We start from the raw sequence: 21793 nt of genomic DNA on the forward strand, positions 1-21793 counted from the left end.
AATGATGATGAAAAGGTATTCATAGGATGGGATCTGCATTAATGTTTTGATTAGATATAAATAGTTCAGTTGGAGGGGTTATGGTTGTAGAAGACTTGTATTTTGGTTGATGTTACCTTTTGGTAAAAGTTAAGAAAATGGCTCAGAGTGGTCATATCAAATCAAAAACTAAGCTTTTCATCTAATTAAAAAACAGTATAAAACATTTTATTGAAGTTGTGATTCTGTAATAGACAATGGACCCCAAAGAGAAACAAACTGACACAAAATGGCAATACTTTCACTAGGCTTAAAAACCCAGCTGTTTATGTTCTAACTGACCAAAACCTATAGATGTTGGTTTAAGTGAGGTCAATGGATCCGCTGGCTAACTGATGAGTGGATCCTCTTTTAAATCCTCAGACGTTTACAATAGCTAAAGCCCCCTAATAGAGCGGGAGGAGCTGTGGTTGAGCTGCTAAAGCCTGGTGATCACTGACGTCAGCCCATAGTTATGGGAAGCCCAGAAAGGTGCTAAGCAGCAGACAGCTTACAGCCCACGTATCCAAGTGTCTAACACAATACTCCATCAATGCAACTAACCTCAGGTCAGCACAATACTCTTTTGCACTCACATGTGAGTGAAACACACAATGTAGACTCTAACAAAAGTGGATTTGATTACTATGAATACAGTATAGTACATTCTTATAGTCATTCTTATAATACAACCTCACAGTAAGAGAATTTCACACAGACAGACACAAGTTTCAATATGAGAAAGTGGTGGTATTCTTATATTGATGATTAAAGTCACAAAGGATAAAGGGAAAAAAAAGTCTGAAGAGCCAGACGAAGCAGCCATTGGAAAAAAAGTAACTGACAGTGAACCTTGAATACTCACCAAATGGTGAACAATGGACTAAGACTACAACACTAATTTTTTTTGTTCCTTTTCGATTCAAGATAAGCTGTACAGATGTATCGTCTCGTTCGATTAAAAAAAAGGAACCTTGTCATACATCGAGGTGTTCATCAGGCTTTGGTGTCGGCAAAGTGAAGGGATGCTGGGGGAAACGAATCGCTTCGCTGTTGCGCCTCATGTAGGCGTGGCCGCTGATGGGGTACCACATCTCCGTGAAGGTCAGGTTGGCCACGGTGATGGCACAGTGGCCCAGCACCTTGAAGCCCGACTTGCGGTAGAAGGGGATGAGGAAGTCTTCACACATCAGCACAGCCCGGCGCACGTTGGGCAGGCAGCGCAGGTACTGCAGGTAGCGCCACATCAGAATGGGACCTTTGCCTTGCTGCCTGAAGGTGCGATGGACGGCGAGTACGTGGATGTGGACCGTAGAGCCGCAGGGCTTGTGAAGAGTCAGCGCATCCTAGAGCAAAGGCAGACAGCGTTAGAAGAGGAAAATGATGGATGGTAAAGGCATCGTGGAGACGTCAGCGTCAGGGTGTCTTACTGTGGTGAGCCGGTCCTGGTCCCACAGGGAGCCGATGATGAAAGCCACCAGCCGGCCCTCCTCAAACCAGCCCATGGACAGTTCTGGACACAGTGTGAGGAAATGACGCACCTCATCCAGGTGGAGGGGGCACTCTCCTGATACTGAGATGAAGGCTGGGGAGGGAGGGAGGGAGGGAGAGAGAGAGAGAGAGAGAGACTCAAAAGGTTGAAATTACCATGTGCAAAGATGGTTTGTCACTACTTTTAAGCAGGTTTTACCATGGTATACAGGTCTAAAAAAGTCAATGAAAAGGACATTCAACAGGTGACAATTCCTATGCAAAAAAGGGGAATATCTGTGCGCCAATAGGTTTTACGCAAAGCCGTCACTTGATGTAAACTAATACCCATTTCCACTCAGCAAAACTTTTACTTTTAGACTCTATGTCTATTTCAGTATGTGACTGATAGCATGAGTAACTTACCCTCCCTCTCGATTTCAAAGACGCTTATGGCATCTTGCGTGTTGAGCGGCCGGACCTCGCTCGCGGGCAACGTGTGTCTCCTTTGATTCCCAGGAGAAATAGTAGTTGGTGACTGCATTGGTTTGATGAAAGGCTGCGCGCCCACAACGGACATCCTACGACTTTATACTTTCCCCAAAAAACTTCTGCGCTCTGTGGTCGTCCTCTGCAGCTCCTCAGATCACTTGTGGCAGGCTGCGGAAGCCCTGCGAGGAGAGCAGGATGAGTCCAGGCGGTATTTATAAGACAGCTTTCGCGGCTGTGATTCACCGGCCAATTTGCATTTGAATATTTCATGTCAGTTGTGGAGAATGAAGGTCAGAACTGAGTGCGACAGAGTGTGGGGCAATTTACTAAACCCTACAATTAACTGCGTCCATTATGGCCATATTCTGGTTTCGTCTCAAATTTGGAACTTAACTGAAAATGGATTGACTGCTATAAATAGGTTGCTATAACACATTATTTTCATTTTACCATCAGCCACCTCCAGCCTATATATTTATAGAAAGTTTGTGACGCGTGTTCACCAGGAGGCTGACCTTGACCTACGAGCAATGCTGCGTCAATTCACTAAATGGCAACGTCGGCCTAATAGACAAAGTCCCTGCATTTCATATCAATTATAATAATAAATAATAAAAAACAATTCCACCAAAACTTCCAAACCGGCATATCGACATTTGATCCTTGCTCCTCATTATAATGATAAAAACTACAAGATCAAATTTTTAAATTTGGAACTAACTTAGGCTAAGATAGGTAGGCTATAGCAAATGCCATACTTTGCCATAAAGGACGCACATTTGATATTTTTAAACAGCATAAGAAGTCTGCAGTGACACTTACCGGAGCAGGTTCGGGTTTGGGATGTGTGAGGTTTTGAGGGAGGTGTTGCGGCCTGGGTGGCTGTTTGACCCGCTCTCGCTCTCCTGCTGCGCTCTGTCTCTCCTGCGCGTGACACACGTCTCTCTTCATTAGAGAGTGATTATTACTATGAGTCACATGATGAAGGATTATAGAAGTTGTTGTCCACAACTCGGCGCATTACAGCCACGTTATCTCTTCTCCCACAACGTATACAACAGGTTCCTTTGCTGTGTGCTGCGGGAACATTTCGGTAGGCAATGTGTGTGTGTGTGTGTGTTTCGTACAATAAAGGTGCTATACAAATAAAGTTTTACTTACTGTATGTGTCAGAAAACTCTTGATTGATTGAATGGAGACAGTAAAAAAACAAGATAAATAAAGACATAAAGTCGTGTTTTCCTTAATCAATAACAACAGACAACTCCTTTGATTATTTTGAATTTATTACCATTCAGGCATTCAAGATTATAGCAGGGTTTTTATGTATTCAGTTTGGTTCTTAAAAAAATGTAACTCTGGAAAAATATAGATACCTCTCTCTAACACAGGAATAAATCATTTATAAAATGCCATGACAGTAATGACAAAGACAAGTATCAATATTTGTATATCAAAAACAAGAAAACTACTGTTGTCACACCAAAGCAGCCAGTGGAATACAATGATTTAACAGTACAGTACCATATAGGTTAACAGTAGTTTAACACTCCCTACACCAAGATGTTGAAATTTATTATTTTCTGTTTGCGGTTGTATTTGTACGCAAGTATCAAGTATCTAGTAAATGTCATCTATATTTCTCTTATGATAAATTACAATAAGCTGGATGTTGGCTTCCATTCATGAAGATTTGTGTACAGAATGCATTGTCTAGTTTGAACACTGCAGATGAACTCAATCCATATTGTCAGACTGATTCATTCATGATAATTATTTTGTATAAAAAGCATGTAAGAGTTGGGAGTTTGAACAGTTTGCACCATTACAACATAAGGATATAAGAGGGAAAACCTTCACTCCATGCCCTTGAATGAACAAGTAGGAGAAGAAGTCCAGCAGAGGGACCCCTCACTCCAGACATCTGCAGCCACGGCAGGCAAGGCATTTGCATAGCTGATCTCTACCCTTCCTCCCATATGTACTTCTTATATGTAGTAATGAAGAAACTGCAGAAACACCCATGTGGAAACAGCCTGCTGAAAATGATAACGCATTGAAAAGCACCTGGATAACGTCACTGAGGATACGGCATCGGTAGAAGGTATGCTGTTGTTAGGCTGTAGGTAAGACTATTGCATGATGTCATGAGTAAATGTAAAAATCAAGTTCTAGACAGAAGTCGGCACAGCAATAAAAAGGTGGAAACCTAAATTTTGGGATCGATGTTAGGTCGTCAGCAAACTTCAAGTGCTTTACAGTTCAATAAAGAAACCTTCTTTCATCACACATTAAGTGCTCAAATTATGATATTCATGTTCCTTCCAGTGGAAGCTGATCACTCATGGTTTTCTCAAAACCCAGACCTTTAAAAGTTGATCAATGAGCATTCCTTTGAACTCCATTAGCCTGTTAACATTCCACTTCTCACTTACAGCATATCACATGATGTTTAAGAGGTGATTTTTAAAAGAAATGGATGATCATCAGCATTCATATGATCTCTATTACCCTGTAAACATTCTATTTTTTACTTACGGAATATAATTTTCTAAGGTCATAATACACGGGTCACTCTCTAAATGTAATGAGAATGAGCTACTGTATACCTGTGGGTGTAACGGATATCGTGACCTGAAATGAACCGGTGAGAGAAAGAGAGTGTGAGTGTCTGTGTGTGTGTGTGTGTGAGAGAGAGAGTGGAGGGAGAGAGGGGGTACTGATGATAATGCTAACATTTGCACTCTTCTCTGCCCCAGTGCACTAATGCTCATCACAACCGACTAGTGAAAAGGCCACGCAGTGGAGCAAAGCACTTGACTCCCTCCGGCTCACATTGATCGCATGCTTCTCAATATGCAACATTCACTGACCCAGTGCAAAATCCTGCTCTCCGCCTCAGTGTGCTTCAACCAAACAGTCAAATTTTAATATTTCTCTAGCAGTAATATTTGATGTAAGCATTGAAACTCACTTAAAAGCATTCACGAAATTTAAAAATACTCTCCAGCTCTCTCTTTTTAAACCTCCTTTAGCGAGCTTTTGCATTCAGATGTAAAGCTCAGTAATAAGGACACATTGGGTGCTGATGGCTCATTAACCTTGGGAGGGAGAGAGTACAATCTTAAGATGGTAAGAGGAGAGGGATCGTATGCACAGTAGCAGGCCATCCCCCTCCCCCTCGCTAAGTGCTGCAGAAATGCAAGGGAATGTGTGTGGGTATGAGTGTGTGTGAGGAGTTGTGTGCATGAGGAGGGGGGATGGGGTACAGAAAGTGAGAGCGACTGCGTGTGTGTGTGTGTGTGTGTGTGTGTGAGTGCGTGTGAGTGGAGGCAGCTCCTGATGATGGCTGCAGATGATGCGGGGTAAGAGAAAGGACAGCACAGGAAATGGATCAGAGGTGTAACCTCAGCTGGCCAGGTTTCTCTCTGCCTCGCCAGCACTTTATGCTCTCTGCCCGTCCCACTGAGCACAGAGGTATGAAGGAAGCAGAGATGGGGTGGCTCGAGTTCACAGGTTGCTAATGCTGCATTATGACTTGATCTTGATGTCAGAATTCATAGGTAATAATTTCATATAAACTATGCATGGATTAAAGTCGAGAGCCGTGTGTCAATAGCAAATCCTCCACAATTGAGGTTCCGGAGAGCGTCCTGCTGTGTGCTCTTGATGGGGCAAGGGGGCAGAGCGACGGCCCGGCAGGAAGGCTGCTGGGCTGGTGCACAGCGGGACGAGGGGCGTGGCTCGTCCGGGCCGCCTGCCGGAGCCTCGCGGGACGGGAACATGTGCTTCTCTTCACGTGCGTCAGGCTTATCAGGTCCGACAGCGGAGCGCACAATGCACTCCTCAGCCGCAGCACTGCGCTGCTGTGCGCTACAGCTGATGCACAGTCACACACACACACACACACACACACACACACACACACACACAGGTATATCAAGGCACACACACACACGCTAGCATATGCATTCACTCGTGCACACATCCCCACATGCACACAGACACACACGTGCTCATACAGTACTCTCTCTCTCTCTCTCTCTCATAAACACACACAAACACTCTCTCTCTCTCGAAGCTGGGACCAGCCAGCAGCAAGAACAACCACCCATGGCTTTAACCCTGAATCAAACATCGAGAGGAAGGGGGGAGGGGTCCATCAAAAATAGGACAAGTCTTCTCTGTAGAAAAATAGAAAGAGGAATTTCCAGAGGCTGATATAATGTCTTTGGCACTTCTGAAAACACAGTGTAAATCAAGAAATCGAGTAAAAAAAAGCCCAAACTATTCAGAAATAGTAAGCTCTACAGCCAGGATGAGGAAGAATGGATAAAGATTAGACCGTCCAGGCTCATCCACATATGAGTCTGGCCAGTCCCGGGTGGATCTGAGCCTGAACGGGTCCGTACTCCACCATCTCTCCGTCCACGGCGATCACGCCTTGCGGGGAGAGGGGCTCCAGCCGCAGGGCCGTCACCTTCTCGTACACCAGGTGGGGGCAGCCGCATGCCAAGTGGGCCCCCTTCTCCATGGCCAGGAAGAGGCGCAGGAGGGCGGGCCGGGAGATGCCCGCCGTCACGTAGAACAGATGAATCAGCCCATCATCTGCCACCGCACCAGGGACTGTCCACAGGTCCTCCGCCAGGTGGGACTGGTAGATAGCCAGCACCAAGACGAAATCCTCCTCCCTAACCACCGTCCAGCTGTCTGGGACCGGCTGGTCCAGGCCGGGTAGCAGGGAGTCCAGCGGCGCTCCGGTCTTGCCGTCGCTCTGCATCTCTGGTCTCTTGGTGGTGATGGCGTTGTTGGAGGAGTTGGTGATGGTGTTGTGGTTGGAGTTCGTGCCACCGCGATTGTGCCGAGAGTTCTGATTCGGAGGGGTGTTGGGGCCGGGCCGGCAGGGAAGGGAGGAGCAGAGCGAGGGGTGCTGAGGCGTGGAGGAGGGCGGGGGGTTGGCTTTGATGCTCCCTCGAGGAGGTTTTGGCGCCTCCTTAACGGGCAGGAACGCCAGCCTGCCCTGGTACACCCGGAGCGAGGCCAGGCGCACCAGGGTGCCCATCAGGAAGCGGATCGCGCCGACGTGGCGGTACTTCTCGCTCTCGATGTCGACGTCGGCCACAAAGCCCCAGGCCAGCGAGAGGAAGGAGAAGAGGCGCTGCTTAGAGGCCAGGTGGACTGACACCAGGTCCAGGGAGCCAACCAGACCCTTACACAGCATGAAGCCACAGCTCAATAGCAACTCCTCGTTCCACGCTGGGGGGGACCTGAGGGACGGTCACACAAGTGGGACAGGAGTCAGAGGCATATCACATGACAGTGTAATGAATTACTGTAGATGTGTAATAATGCAGGGAGACAATCTCAAATCTATACAGGGATACAATCCAAACTAATTGGTTGCGCCAGAGTTTTTATTGCTTTGGTTGTTTAGTATTTAGTTACTGGGTAGAATGCTTGAGTGACCAATCATTTTCTGTGTTGTTTGCTTTCTGTTGCTGCTGTGCTAACAACCAGCCAGCAGAGGGAGGTAATGTCCAACGACCAGCAGAGTGGGTCAACTGGTTCCACAGCTGCGCTCTGAACTACTGTATAATTACTCATAATGTGCTGAGTTTCTAAACCCATTACATCATTCTTTTGAGAGTTATCAGCAGCCTGAAATGACCTCCTTCTGCGCGGCGGAGCAGCCAGACTCTGCTCCACTATCTCTCCTCCCTCCTGATGAATAAGTCGTCTCTGTGCCCAGTCAGCCGTTGGCATAATTACAGCCTCAGAAAGAAGATAAATCACCTTTTTGGGCTGAGGAAGGTTTTCCTCCGTTATACTATTGTACTGTAGTCCATGCATTTAAATGACTCATTAGCGGACTGACTCACTGTGAGTAATGGTGGATGGAGGCAGCCAGGGCGTTGCCGGAGCCACCTGGTAGAATGCCCAGTGGGGTCTGGATGGCCTCTTCCCAGTCCTCTCTCTCCATCAGACCATTTATCACCTGGATGAACAGGAACAAATTCGAAAACAGAATCAGACCACAATCTTAAATAGGATGCGTTGTCTTACGATTTGTTTATTTGTGTCTTTGATAGATACAGCGGTCCTGCAAATTCATAGGTAGAGCTTGGCACTAACACTGCCAGGGACAGAGGTTTGATCCCCACTGAGGCCACCCATGTTAAAGATGTATACATTCTTGCAACTGGAAGGCTCTTTGGAGAAAAGTGTCCACTGAATGGCGAATGTAATTTTCTTATTTTGTCTGTCATCATTTAAAACACTCAAAAAAACAAACAGTGCAGTATCTAGTGAAAACTGTGTTAAAGACAAAGGAAAGGTTATGAATCAGAGGGGATTTAGACCACCAGCGCTCTTCTTAAAATCAAATTCCTCTGAGTACAATTAAATTTTCACAGGCCTATTCTGAAAAGTCCTATGAATAGAAACACAGGCTAGAGGGCTGGTATCATTTCCATCCATGATGGATTGACTTAAACATTTTCCACACTCCTCACCCCTCCGCCCCCATATCATTATATTATCATGCCACAAGAAGCCAGTTGGAGTCAGAGCAGACCTCGAATAGCAGCCCATCTCCAGACATGATAACCAGGGCATCGCACTGCGACAGGTCGGCCTTCCTCACCAGCTCCCGCGCGTGGTTCTGATGCTCTGGAGGACAGAGGGACAGAGGTGAGAGGTGCAGCCCACTGATAACAGGAGGAAAAGTGGGAGAGAGGTGGAGATAGTGACACTCAAGGACGACAAATGAAGCTAAAAGATAAATGGAGACAGAAACAGGAATTATGATAAAGGACAAACTGAGAAACAAAAACAAAACGAAGGGCAGAGAAAGAGAGACTAGATCCCTTTATCGCCAGCCTCCGGGGCAGGATCAGGGAGATTAGAGAGAAAAGAGATTCAATTTCCCCTTATCAGGCCAGACATATCACATTAGCCCATCCAGCGGCTACTCAACAGCTCCAAGGCAGCTTAGCCGCGCTGCAAACATCTGCGACTGACTAATGTCTGCATGTGTGTGTGCAGTGTGCATGTACTGAGACTGCATGCATGTGTGTGTTTGTGCCTGTGTGTGTGTGTGTGCGTGTGTGTGCATGCGAGTGTTGGTTAATGCGCTGGCTGAGGACTGAGCTGTTTGTTCAGCCTAGTTTTATTGGCAGCGTCCTTGAGTGGGTCCCACTGCAGGGGGTCATCATCCCTCCAGCAGCAAAGTCCCCAATGTAGTGGTGTGTGTTTGTGTGTGTGCGAGTGTGTGTGTGTTTGTACGAGAGAGAGAGAGGAGAGAGAGAGGGAGAGAGCGCAAGGAACTTATCAAGCGTTGATGCCTTGCCGTCATGAGGGAAACATTTTTCCGCTTCGACTGAAGTATCGATAGAGGACAGAAAAAAAAATAAATAAATACTGCGAAAACTCCAGTCGCCTCCCTCTCCTTCGCCTCACTTGGCTCAACCTCTACCTGTCCCCCGGCTCTCCTGGGCCTCCCTGCCGGCCGCGCTGCGCGTGTTGTTGCTGTTTGGTATGTAGCGGGGAGGCTGAGGGCAGAGTGATGCAGTGCTGTGCTGTCAGACAGAGGCAGAGGGAGGCTCCGCTGTACCGCTGACTCAGCACTTTGAGCCTGCTGGGGGCTCGGGCTGATGCTGTACTTCCCGGCCATTTTCCTTATTCATGGGGTCAGTGCGCAAACACACGCACGCGCTAACCTGAACCTGTACTTTCAGGAGCCGAGGCGAGGACAGCTCATGGTTTTCATGGAAGCCCTTCGTCATGCTCAGCGACGGTCGATTCCTGTCTCCTCTGAGCCGCGTAGACGCTGGCTCATATTTCCGCTCTGTTAAGGCGATACATAAAAACACACTTAGGACTCTTGGGGTGATTTATCCTCCCGTTCATCACGCTTTCTTTCAGCTAAACACGCACATAAAGGTAAACACTGAGCTCGCTCCCGCCACGCTTCATACAGTATGTAAAACACACATGCTTTATCGTTCCTCTGGCAAAGGCTCTGTGATCTGTGTCATCATAGGGAAAAGGAAGCAGGGAGGAGAGGTGGTGCTGGGTAATCCACTCAGACGGGACGGTCTCTTCTGCCTGGCTACCGGAGCCGACCACTAAGGCCTCGGTGACCCACATTCCCCTTCCTCCGTTCTGCTCTGCCTCGCTCCTCTCCCGGCCGGGTCGACGCAGCCACGGCCAGCATCGGTAATTACACTGTCTTTTTTCATCACCATCCAGCTGCTAACCTTCCTTAAGTCCCAAGGGCCCACGCAAAGAGCCTGCGCATCAGCACTTTCTCAAACAAACACACACACGCACGTGCGCACACTGGCACACACACACACAAATAGAGAGAGAGAGAGAGAGAGAGAGAGAGAGATTTGCTCTCCTCTTCACCCTCCTATTCCATCTTACTTTGTGTTGTTTCGGAGATTCAGACGATGCCAAACAACTGTGCGGTGCCTTGCTGATGCTGGCAGAGACAACTATAGCCTGTCAAGTTGTTGTTCCTGTCTAACAGGGGGTGGGGAGTGGAGGGTGGGTGGAGGAGGAAGGTGGAGGTGTCTGAATCTATTTCAGATCTTTTGGCATTAAAGCCTTTTGCTGTTCCCTGGCGGGTCCAGACTCTTCAGAGAGAGTTCGCCCGGAGTTCGCCTGCTGACAGCGAGCAGCGGATGACACCGTTTAGGGTCACAGAAAGCCATCAGCAACTCATGCAGAGCATGTACCAGTTGGAGTGACGAGTGATGAGCAATATGCGTATGAGTGTATATTGGTGTGCATGCACTCAAGTGTGTGTGTGTGTGTGTGTGTGCATGTATTTGTTAAGCTTGTGCTGTGCTGGTGGCCTGCGCATTCGTGTTTATCCGAATAATGCATAAGAACTGCAGAGGGGAGGAGATGGTGCAGTGTTTAAAAAGTTTGAGTGTCCACATTGTGTGTGTGCAGGTACGTGCATGTGAATGTGTGTGTGTGTGTGTGTGTGTATGTGTGAGTGGGTAGGTTTGATCCCCTCAGCCCTATTTCCTGATGAGGTGTCCTTGAGCAAGACACGGAATTGTAAGTTGCTCTAGATAAGAGTGTGAGCTAAATACATAAAATACAAATGTTTGTGTGTGTGTGCGCGGTACTGACCTGTGATGACCAGTGTGTAGGGGACAGCGGCCTCAGTGAGCATGCCCTGTACGTGGCCAGTGAAGAGCTGCAGCGCCTGGCCACGCCCACTGTGAGGGTTCAGCAGCACCATGACCCTGCAGGGCCGACACACCTCCGTATACAACACACCTGAGAGGGAGCAAGGGAGGGAGAGAGAGGGAGAGATGGAGAGAGGGAGAGTGAGCAGAGACAGGGATAAAGATGAAGACAGAAGAGCCTTTCACGTTTTCTTAGCAGTCCTAGCAACTCTGTTTACAAAAAAAAACAAGAACATCAGTCATATTTTTTGTGCGCCTCGACAACATTTTCAACCAGTCAAAAGTTTGGACACACCTGATTGAATGTATTATGTTTTTCATTATCTTAAAGTCATTTTGATCTAAAGGCTTATGCTTAAATGCTTGAAATTTGTTTCTTAGACAAATATAAATAGTGAAGTTGATGCCTATGTATGAATTTCTTTCCAAAGCCTTTGCCTTTCCATCAAGGCAAAGGGCGGCTACTTTAAAGAAGCTAAAATATAAGATGGTTTTGATTTGTTTAACACTTTTTTGGTCACTGCATAATTCCATTGGTGTTATTTCATCATTTTGATGTCTTTACTATTATTCAAAAATGTTCAAAAAAGCGTCCAAATGTCTGACTGGTAGTGTAGCACTAACACCATCAGATACTTCAGAGAGATTATATGGAGTGCCTTCACCCTCAGGACCTCTGTGGCACAGAGATGCACTGTTATAAAAAGACAGCATTAAACAGTAATGTCAGAGGCTGTGGCACCGTTCAGACAGACGCTGCTTGATGTTACTATAACGTGCTTCTTTCTTCACAGAGCGAAGGCTTGCAGACTCTCACCACATTGTCCAATGCTATTAATAGCAATAGTGTGATATTATATTTATCCCCACAAGGAAATTCTCCTGTTGCTTGCCTCTCTCAAAGAAGTTCAGAGTGCAGGAGCCACTACAGAAGCTGGTGGGGATTCAGTGTCTTACTCTATGGCACTTTTGCAGGGCGGATGCTTGCCAACCTGGAGGCTTGAAGGAGTCTCTCTAACCACCAGGCCACCCTGCCGTCAAATTCCTCCTTTGGGTGTCCTTGGAAATGTTTATCAGGAGACACCAACCTGAGAGAAGCCGCCCGCCTTCCCTCTGAAGGTGGATTTTGCAGCAGATGCCCTTGTTTTTCATGTAGCGGACACAGCCGCACCAGACCATATCAAATGAATCACAGAGGACAAAATAAATACAAATCCCTTTTTTGGGCTAGGAGGACAGAAACTTCAGTGTCAGGTTACACCAATATGATTTGGCTGCAGGTATAGTGCTGACCTCTGTACCTAATAAACAGAAGCAGCTTCAGACAATAACAGTATCCTGTCTCCTGACCCACAGTGGTTGATTTCATACACTGTTAACAAGGGGGTGGTGGATGGGTAAATTCTACCACATTTTGCTTATAATGTATAGATATCAAGAGAGCTAATCCCCCTTAAACCCGCCTTCCAGTTTAGCGGCAATACATCCAGTACACATATTTGCCTGCTTGTAGGATGAGCTGCTGGTCTTGCTTTGTCTCACAAGGCCTCTGTCTACTTCAGCATGCTGTCTGAGTGGGTTTCCTCTCCCTGACACTGCCCAAAACCTCAATTTCTACTATTGTGACCTGAACACTGCTGCTGTCACCACCTCCCTCTAACCCATTTGGCTTCGGGAGGTACCAAAATATCTCAGAGAAAGAGGTGTGAACCCATCAGGAAGAGCGAGGAGAGAGTGTGAAAACACACAGGCGCATGGCAAACTCTGTTTCCCTCTATTCACCCACACTGGGTTACTATTGTTGTTTATTTGTATCAGAATACAATGCGGCTTTCGGACACAAAAGGCCCTCTCTACAATTCCAGAATATCGGCTACAATACTGGAAGCTGGCTTTTGTCAATAAAAGAGCTTTAGAGTCGGGTTTTGCACTCAAGGGTGGTAAAATGGGCTCAATAAAATGTCCTTGATGAGCTGAGCTGAATAACACGCCCTTATTAAAACCGCTGAAGCCCTTGAAGAGGTCAAACCCAAAGCCGAAATCCTATTTCTTCCAACACAAAGACAGATCAGCATCTTCCTCTAGCAGCTTAGGACTAGGCGGTGGAATTCAGCAACGCCTGTCACACAGAAGCATTGAAGAGTTGAACTGAAGAAATGTATTTTTCTGTCCTGTCCGGCTGCTTCAGACTCATGCTGCAGTACTCTGAATGGTCACAGTGAAAGCACTTAAGAAGGAGAGTAAAGACAAATTGGTATGCAAGGTAGTCTTAACTCGGTTGATCTACACTACTTAAAAGGTTGGGACTCTGTTAGATCTCCTCGCTCTTTGTATTCACATTGAATAAAAAATGACGGTAACAAGTTAGAGACACGATTTACACACTGTCTGCTTTCAAGTAATGTAATGTAACCTAATCTAACAGCTAATCAGGGTGAGTGCTGAAACGCATTCATGCATACAGTAAACTATATCTGTTATATGAGCGGTAATGCTGTGCACACAGGTTGCAGCTGATAGCTTTCACAGAAATGGACTGACCCATGTATCCGTCTGGGAATTGCATATTAATTATGTTAGATAAATATCACAATCAAAATCACACATTTCTCTGCAGCCATTATTCTGACTGTGTAATAGATGTATCAACCCAAAACCGGTGATTCTTTATTTCATTCATTTAGTTTATCACAGGAGATGACTTTCTTATGAGTAGATACATAATCAGGAAATGCATGGCATATTTTATTTACAGTAAGAATTTGTACAGTCTATCAACTGTCTGCCAAGCAAATAGCAACTGTTTCCACCTTGATTTGCATGGTAAAAATATAGACAGGCTATCTTTACAGCAGAAGTTACCGTCTTTCTAATTGTGCCATAAAGACTCCAAATGATAAGGCAGCTCAGTATTACACTGAATAATTCATGGTCTGATGCCCATTCTCTGAGCCGTTGTCCCAATGCTCTGACCTCAAGTCAAGTCTCTGAAAACAACCTCTTCAGCTGGACATTGCTCTGGGGCCCAGCGTGTGTGTATGTGTATGTATAGTATGTGTGTGTGTGTAAAATATGAGTGAGAGAGAGATTGTGTATTTGAAACCTGTCTATATTTGCGATGTGAGGTGAGATACCTGTGGGAAGGCCTCGCCCCGTCTCATATTGAAGATCTGTCTGACAAGCAAACTCTACACTCCGCTGTGTGTATTTCACAGTTACAAGTGGTAAACAGACGCAGGCAGAGAGGTGACAGGCAGACTCAATGTGATGATGTGATGAGAAGACTTGTGAGAAAAAAAAAAAGTTTCTTTACCATCCAGCTGCCAGCAAGCTTATCACCATGCAGATTTCTAAATATAGATTTTCCTACATGTTCAGTATCCCATATTGCGACACAGGTGGGACCATGAAAGCATTAAAGAAAACTCTTGGACCAAAAACAAATATGTACACGAGTGATGAAATCTTCCGGTGAAAGCTGTCTCGTCTCAGGTGTGACTCTGTCTCAGACAGTGACTCAGACCGGACTGACATATCTGCAAACAAGGGGGATGCCAAGGTCGGGCTGGGGACAGGAGGCTGGGGTGGGTGTTTTGGGTGGGTGGGGGTGGGGAGGGTAGACTTGGTAGAAACACCACGGCCCTCTGAGGCATCAGCAGGCTGCGGGGCCTCTGACAGCCCATCACAGCCCCGCGTCACGGAGCAGAAGACAAGGGCTCCGGTGGGACCGAGAGGCCAGTCGGGGGGGTGAGAGGTCGGCTGGTGAGGGGGGGGCGAGGAGGGGGGGTGAGGGGGGGCGCTCAGCTCGAGTCTCCTTCACTGGGAAAAAGACGCGGTGGCTTCAGCAGAGCCACGGAGAGGAGAGATCGCACGCTGACACAGGCGTTTATGTGTGAAGGGAACACACTGCAGCGTCTCTCTCTCTCTTTTTTTTTAGCTTTCGCTCTTTCCTCCCTTCCTCTCTCTCTCTTGTAACCCCCCCATACACACACACACACACACACACACACACACTCACACACACACACACCCTTCCACCACCCCAACACACACACACACACCACGCACAGTCTTCACAAGAATCAATGCTTACACTTGCACTGAAATAGCTTCTGGGATCTTGCTAATTTGCAGGATGTTAGGAGTCAGATACACAGAAACCATGAGTTGAAATGCTTTGGAAAAACACAAGAAATCAACAATGCTTTCATAACATTGTAGCACAAAGAGGAATCAAATGAATGCATTATTTTAGAAATTGTTAAGTACAGCATGTGTAAATGTGTACATGTAAAATGTGTAATTGCCTCCTAGCAGCTGCTAGAAGAGCAGAAAAGGCAGCCACTAGTAGGACCAGTCACAGCGAGTAACCATCATCTCATTCCCTTGCATGCAATCTTACTGTGATGCTTCTAAGCATGGGAAATAGCAGCCCATTAACTTGTGCAGAACTGTATTATAGCGTATGGACTTCATTATTTACGGCTCATTCATTCCAATGACCTTGCTGTGAGAGTAAAAACCATGTTAGACTGTGGATGCTATAGATCTAAACTGGTTAGAGTAAATTAGCAAATTAAAGGTACAACCTCAACATAAGCAGCTTGAAAAGGAGCATGCTACAGCTTCAAATATTCAATTTCATGTTCACTCACTTTTCATTTTAGTGTAACTGCGTGACAGTGATATAAAATACAAATCTTGCACTGCAACTGCACTTTTAATCCAACCTTTCTATCTGCAATGCCGGATGAGATGACATGTAATTAACTTGGGGGTAAATTCACTATGAGGGATTAGTGAATCACACTGACTTTCATACACCCTCCAAAACGAGGCACGAACGCATCAGCACATCCCACTGCATCTATTAGCACAACATTATTCATTGAAAACGTATAATATATTCTGTTAAATACTGTATTATTGGCTGCCCTGGATCTGGAATGCTAAAACAACCTTATAAATTAATGATATCGTTGCATCATCGCTGACGCACCGTGTTACAGAGAAGTACAGCAAAAATAATCTGTGAGTGAGGGACAAAGCAACAAACTGTTAGCTGGCTTTTCGGTGGCTTATCAACTGTCAGCCAGTTCATTAATATGTGTGAAGTGACATTTAAAAAGCTCCCTCTCTGGGGTCTTTTGATGAGTCCAGTGAGTGGACAGCGAGAGCGGCTGCCCAGTTACCTCTCAGGTTACCATCTGCCTGCCTGGCATGAAGCTGAAACTAGAACTCCTGCTGGCTGCACACCAGAGGGAGGCTGGATGTTCTTCATCACACAAAGAGCCCAGTCTTACTCTCTCTCTCCCTCTCTCTCTCTCTGTGTTTGCAGTGTACACCTGGAGGCTGCTAACAGGAGGGCGACCTCATTCCTTATCCCACTACTAACACTTGACTCCATCCTGGGCAACCGACATTCCAAATGAGTCACTGCCAAGTCAAATATCCGTTTTCCTCTTTGAACTTTGCTGGCTGCCCAGGAGTGCGCGCCTGTGGGCATGGAGCTGTTTTATATTTTAAACACATAAACACTTGTGTATTAAAATATATGACCTGCCCAGTGTGAGTAGGTTTTCGGAGAGCTTTACTTTGGTGCGAGGATCAACACATCATCATTTGTTCCCAAACGCTGGACAGAAAGTCACTTCCATCAATTTGGGAGTAATGAACCTGAGCGGCTTTGTATCATCAGCATCATCATCATTTCCTCCCAAGTGAATGATAGGGCTAATTAGCTAAACAAACACTGCCCATATTCATGTTAATTACTGACTCATTGTATACCAGGATGGAGATGAGAGAGGTTGATGAGAGGTTGATGAGACGGGAAGATAAAGGAACTTAGTTTAAGATGAGAACAGCCTGTATTTCAAACAAAGGAAGACAAGATGTGGCCCAATTAGAAATAGCTCCAAGATGATAAACATGTTTTGTTTTGATGTGAAATTCCACCCATCAACAATGATTTCTCTGTGGGAAATTACCGAGCAGAAATAACGAGGACCAGAGCAGCTACCCTCTGCGGTCCGCAGATCAGCTGAAAATCCATGCAAAGCTTGTGTGACCCTTAAGCTTCTGTGAATGCGCATTTAGAGCAGGATCAAGTGTCTGTTTCGCCCCCAAAAAGGAGATTTGATCATGTCGCTAGGAGCCAAAAAGCATCATACAAACGGCCCGTTTGAATGAATGAGGGTGTAATTGTTGCTGGGGGGAAATACCAGGAGGAGCTTCACCTTTCCCAGCAGGTAGAGCAGGTTCCTGAGAGCAGATGGAATGTCACAGAGCATTCCTCCTCCTGTCAGGCTGCCACAACACTGCATGAGCCTGTTTTGGGGACTGGGGCAGAGGTGTAACTCAGGTATGGTTGAGGTACTAAGTGGGGTTACTTTCATTTGAGTCTTTTACCTCTATAAAGAATAATTTCCTCAAAAGCTTTCATTACCAGACTTGACTCAAATAAAATGAGAGAAACCCTACAGAATAATCACTATTATATTCCTGGAATATTCCTCTTGGGGCTTACAGTGTGATTGTGGTACTCAGTAGTAAATACAGTGACCGTATCGTACTTAATGGTAGTTTTCATCTCCTATACATTCCAATAACATCCCTATGATATTCCTGTTAGGCCTGTAGTTTTGCTGTGATTTCTTTGGATTACTGCAAGTTAAGTTCTAGGTCTCCAAATTAAATTTACGCGGCACACACAGGCTACTAAATGATTCGACCAGTTTCCTGGTGCTCACCATCTCGCCGGGGTATCTGCTGGACTGAGGCGTCTCTGATGGCACGAGCCCATCTCTCAGCCTCCTGGAGGTTGGCCAGCGGGTCCTGGACCAGCGCGACCCGAAAGCACTGCTCCACTCTCTGGCGGGCCACGCCGGCGCTCATCCACCGCCGCTTGAACGGGTAGAAATAGGCGGAAAAGTAAGCGCCGACGTCCGCGCTGTCCTCCGCTCTGTACGCCCGGCAGCCGACACAGTCGGCCAAGTTAAAAACCACCTTAGTCCGTCCGGGAGACGCGGAGATCTTTTGGATGGTCAGGGCGCCGTCCGTCAGGCTCACCGAATACCTGAGCCGGTCGTTGAGCGTATCCGTGAACTCTCCGTACAGCACGCCCACGACCCCGTTTCGCTGACGGGACGGGTCCGGTTCAGAGGCATCTTTCTCCATCCCGGACGGAGAGGGCGACGCGTCCCGCAGGCCGGTGTGCGGATGGTGGTGCGGTGTGGAGCGGACTCTGCGGCTGCCAGTCCGACTGATGTGGGACCCCGAGTACAACACAGCTGCTTTCCTAGTTCGGAGTCTCTCCCTAGTGACTGGAAGGGGAATGGCACAAAAACGGCTGTGCTACCCCGCGGACGAGAGCGCGTCCATCACTTCACTCCTGTTGGTCACCCCTCCAAAGCCAGTATACACTGTAAAAACTCATGGTACAGTGTGGTGAAACGAACTTATCATAAATCAATGAATAGCATAGAAGTGTTTATCAATTTAAACTTACAGTTGCTAGTTATGTTTCGTAATTTGTAATAATGAGTTCTTGTCTTGCTACTTTAAATTGTGAGTTGACAGAATATCTTACCAAGCATTCACTAAACTGATAGTGAAGTTTGATAAGAAACACTGTTGACTTATTAGCATACTTCCCAGCATGCACTGCATTTGAGTTAAATACAGAAACCTTCCTTCTTGTTTGAGATAAAGTTACAGGAGGCAATGTTATGCAGGCTATGTTTGGTAAATTATAGGTCTATTTCTGATTAAAAAAAAAAAAAAAAAAAAAAAAAAGATGATGTCATGATGAAAATGTGTTTCCACTTGAGACTGAAGACACACTGGAGTGCAGATCCTCAATTAGTGTGGATTCAACTCATTAACAACTGTCAACATCACCAGACAAATTGCTGATTGAACTTATTCCTGTTGTTCACATGGTGAGCTTTACATTAGAACAACTAATTCACTTTGACCAACTATTCAGCTGTTTCAGTCTTGTAGCCTGGTTTCAAGATAGCAAGGAAAGTGTTTATTTTTCGCAGTGTATATAACTTGTTTTGGCTAATTGAACAGCTATTGCAAGATAATGCTGACCAGTGCAGGTTAATGTTTTGTTTGCTAATGTTAAGCTTGGCATTCAATGAAGTTAATACTTCTGAATATAATAACTCAACCAGACAATCTACCAGTTTAAGGGCGCAATTAGTAAGATATTGCGAATTCAAGGCTATAGCTATCTCATTTTGGAGTCAGTCACTCCAAAATGAGATAACCTATTCATCAGAAAAATGTGACACTGCCAAAGTGATTCATGGGATGAAAAATATCACTTGTGAAATTGGATCATATCTTGAGCCCCACTTACGGATTAGTTTAGAGAATGCAGTCGTCTGTGTTTTTAAATATTGAGCATTGAACATCAAGTAATTTGTCCTTTAATGGATATAAAGTTTCGTGGTGAAACGCTGCTATCCTGATTCACACATCACTGTATTAGACCACATAAGACATGCAATGAGTTGTCTTCACTTTACAAGATACACTGTTGCCAACACAAGGTGGTAGCTACATCGGCCAATAGTGCGCACGTCCCTAACGGAAATCACTAAAGCCTACATTGCTAGACACAGTGTTATGTGGTTCAGAGTTTACAGTGACCTATGTACCTTACGGTAGCCTATTTTTATCTCACTGTAGCAGCCTATGTGGTATAATTTTTGAATTATAGCCTAGTAACTGCATGATATTTTTGTAAGTTCTGTTGGGATATTAAGATAGTGTCAAATTATTATTCTAGCCTAGTTTTTCATTTCCCATTAAAATATATCAAATTTTGTGTAAGGTTGTTGTTATAAATATTATTAGTAGTAAAATGAAAACGTATTTCGTGAATCTCTATCTTTGTGATACCATATACATTTAGAAGCAAATTAATGATTAAACCTGAAAGAATGATTATTTGAAAGAACCTGAACATTTCTCAACCCAGTGCGTGCTTCTACTCGAGGATCGATCATTGGTTAAGAACTAATCACGTGGGATGTGACGTTTACAACATATAAATGCCGCATCACGCGAGATTTCCGTTCTTGATTTGGCCACTGGTGTAAGCAGATAGAAGTACTGGAGGATAGCCAACGTTACTAAGTAATTTTATGTCAGTAACAGACCGGTTTTTATATTCGATAATGCATTTGTGTGGAAACATGGACTCTAATGCAGATCATCCGCCATGAATGGAGAATACTGATGTGAGTAATAATGTGGAGGAGGCTTACCATGTAGCTAGCTGTTAGCTAATTTTAGCCATCCAGACACGTGCAAGAAGTGGGGTTGGGCAAACGTTATAGTCGGGTTTTAGAGTATAAGCCACGGGCCACATATGTTGAATTCTTTCGGATATAGTGGAACGATATTTAATTGAAAGTTAAACACATTAACGTTAAAGTTATTTAAATGGCGGGGTAGATGGGAACGTGGCCTTCCTGTGCCGACACACCTCACGTGGACACCAATAGGTCTTGGTGTTGACCTTTAAGTAACGTTGCAGATCCAACTTCTCTCTAACTCGTATTTGTCACATTTTCCAGGCCAGTTTGGCAGATATGGAAGGTGCGAGACGAATCTGCCCGCGACCCTGGGCGAAGGTTGATGCAGGGGAAATGACTTGATGACGGAGGTACACTTGGCCTTTATCCTATGAATTTTATGCTTGATGCCCCGCAGTATGTATGATGAGTTTGTTATCCCTGTCTGAAGAACAAGTGTGGAAACCAATGGTATCTGACTTGCTGCAGACTGATACCTGAAGTCACACGATAACTAAGAACTATCAGTAATGAAATGTTTGTTACAGGTTGCTGATGCCTCCTTCCACCTCCGCTGCATTGAGTGTGCAAAGAAATGAAGCAAAGTGGAAAGGTATGTACCAGTGTTTTTGTCATGATCCAGGTTGCTGTGGATTCAGTGATGAAATTGCTGCATAGGAAGTGCCGTCTGATGCGATAACTGACGATGGCAAAAGCTGTTCTGAGAAATGCCTTCAATCCCCTGATACAGCCCAGATTCATGGCACGCATTGTTTTAACACCATCTAATCCAGATGTAAAATGTCTTCGCCTACAGGTGTGACAGCGTGGACACAAGTCTTTGAGAAGGCCCGTGGACTCTGAAATGACATGAGAAGGTAACTGCTGCAAAACTCAAACTTCAGAAATGGATTTGAATATTCAAGCCAATGATGATACAAGTTATCCCTGTCTGAACACAAGTGTGGAGTCATGGTAACCTGAGGCTTGATATGAGACACCGGACCAGAATGGGATTGGCTGTCTGAATGTGTAAGTTTGGTTCAGGTTAGCCCTAAAATCTAAACGGGATTTCTTGTTTTATTTACAGATTGAATCAAGGAGAAAGGCAGATGCAACACCACCTTGTGATGGATCCAAAACCGTGAAGCCACTAGACCATCTATAGCCAATGGAGTAGTTTAAACTTGATTTGTAATGTTAATCGCTCAGTCTTTTGTGTCCCCTGATTCTATTAAATGGCATGTGGCTAATGACTGAAGTTTGTATGAATGTTAACAAAGACCCAGAAAG

At 45.5% G+C, this 21793-nt stretch overlaps 2 protein-coding genes, 1 long non-coding RNA gene and 3 other non-coding genes across 6 annotated transcripts; 4 read left to right on the top strand and 2 right to left on the bottom strand.

The window, feature by feature from the left end:
• Positions 1-874: 874 nt before the first annotated feature.
• LOC139921890 (serotonin N-acetyltransferase-like) lies at positions 875-2068 on the bottom strand. Its single transcript, XM_071912274.1, has 3 exons — positions 1915-2068; positions 1449-1603; positions 875-1364 (listed from the first exon to the last, which is right to left on the bottom strand). The coding sequence occupies exons 1-3, from the start codon at positions 2066-2068 to the stop codon at positions 996-998; spliced, it is 678 nt and encodes a 225-aa protein (XP_071768375.1). The 3' UTR covers positions 875-995.
• Positions 2069-5781: 3713 nt separating this feature from the next.
• On the bottom strand, positions 5782-18370 carry LOC139921900 (sphingosine kinase 1). The gene is made up of 5 exons (XM_078284726.1): positions 17939-18370; positions 11128-11277; positions 8555-8649; positions 7860-7975; positions 5782-7247 (listed from the first exon to the last, which is right to left on the bottom strand). Exons 1-5 carry the CDS (start codon positions 18363-18365, stop codon positions 6335-6337), a joined length of 1701 nt encoding a protein of 566 aa, XP_078140852.1. The 5' UTR covers positions 18366-18370; the 3' UTR covers positions 5782-6334.
• A 1929-nt stretch (positions 18371-20299) lies between these two features.
• LOC139921896 (uncharacterized) lies at positions 20300-21756 on the top strand. The gene is made up of 5 exons (XR_011785123.2): positions 20300-20443; positions 20783-20871; positions 21049-21113; positions 21318-21378; positions 21591-21756. It is a non-coding gene; the product is annotated as an uncharacterized LOC139921896 (long non-coding RNA).
• On the top strand, positions 20916-20986 carry LOC139921908 (small nucleolar RNA R38). Its single transcript, XR_011785125.1, has one exon. It is a non-coding gene; the product is annotated as a small nucleolar RNA R38 (small nucleolar RNA).
• On the top strand, positions 21155-21227 carry LOC139921909 (small nucleolar RNA SNORD49). The gene has a single exon (XR_011785126.1). It is a non-coding gene; the product is annotated as a small nucleolar RNA SNORD49 (small nucleolar RNA).
• On the top strand, positions 21422-21491 carry LOC139921907 (small nucleolar RNA R38). Its single transcript, XR_011785124.1, has one exon. It is a non-coding gene; the product is annotated as a small nucleolar RNA R38 (small nucleolar RNA).
• Positions 21757-21793: the final 37 nt, after the last annotated feature.

The sequence above is a fragment of the Centroberyx gerrardi genome, chromosome 7 (assembly GCF_048128805.1).
Source record: "Centroberyx gerrardi isolate f3 chromosome 7, fCenGer3.hap1.cur.20231027, whole genome shotgun sequence".
Lineage (NCBI taxonomy): Eukaryota > Metazoa > Chordata > Actinopteri > Beryciformes > Berycidae > Centroberyx > Centroberyx gerrardi.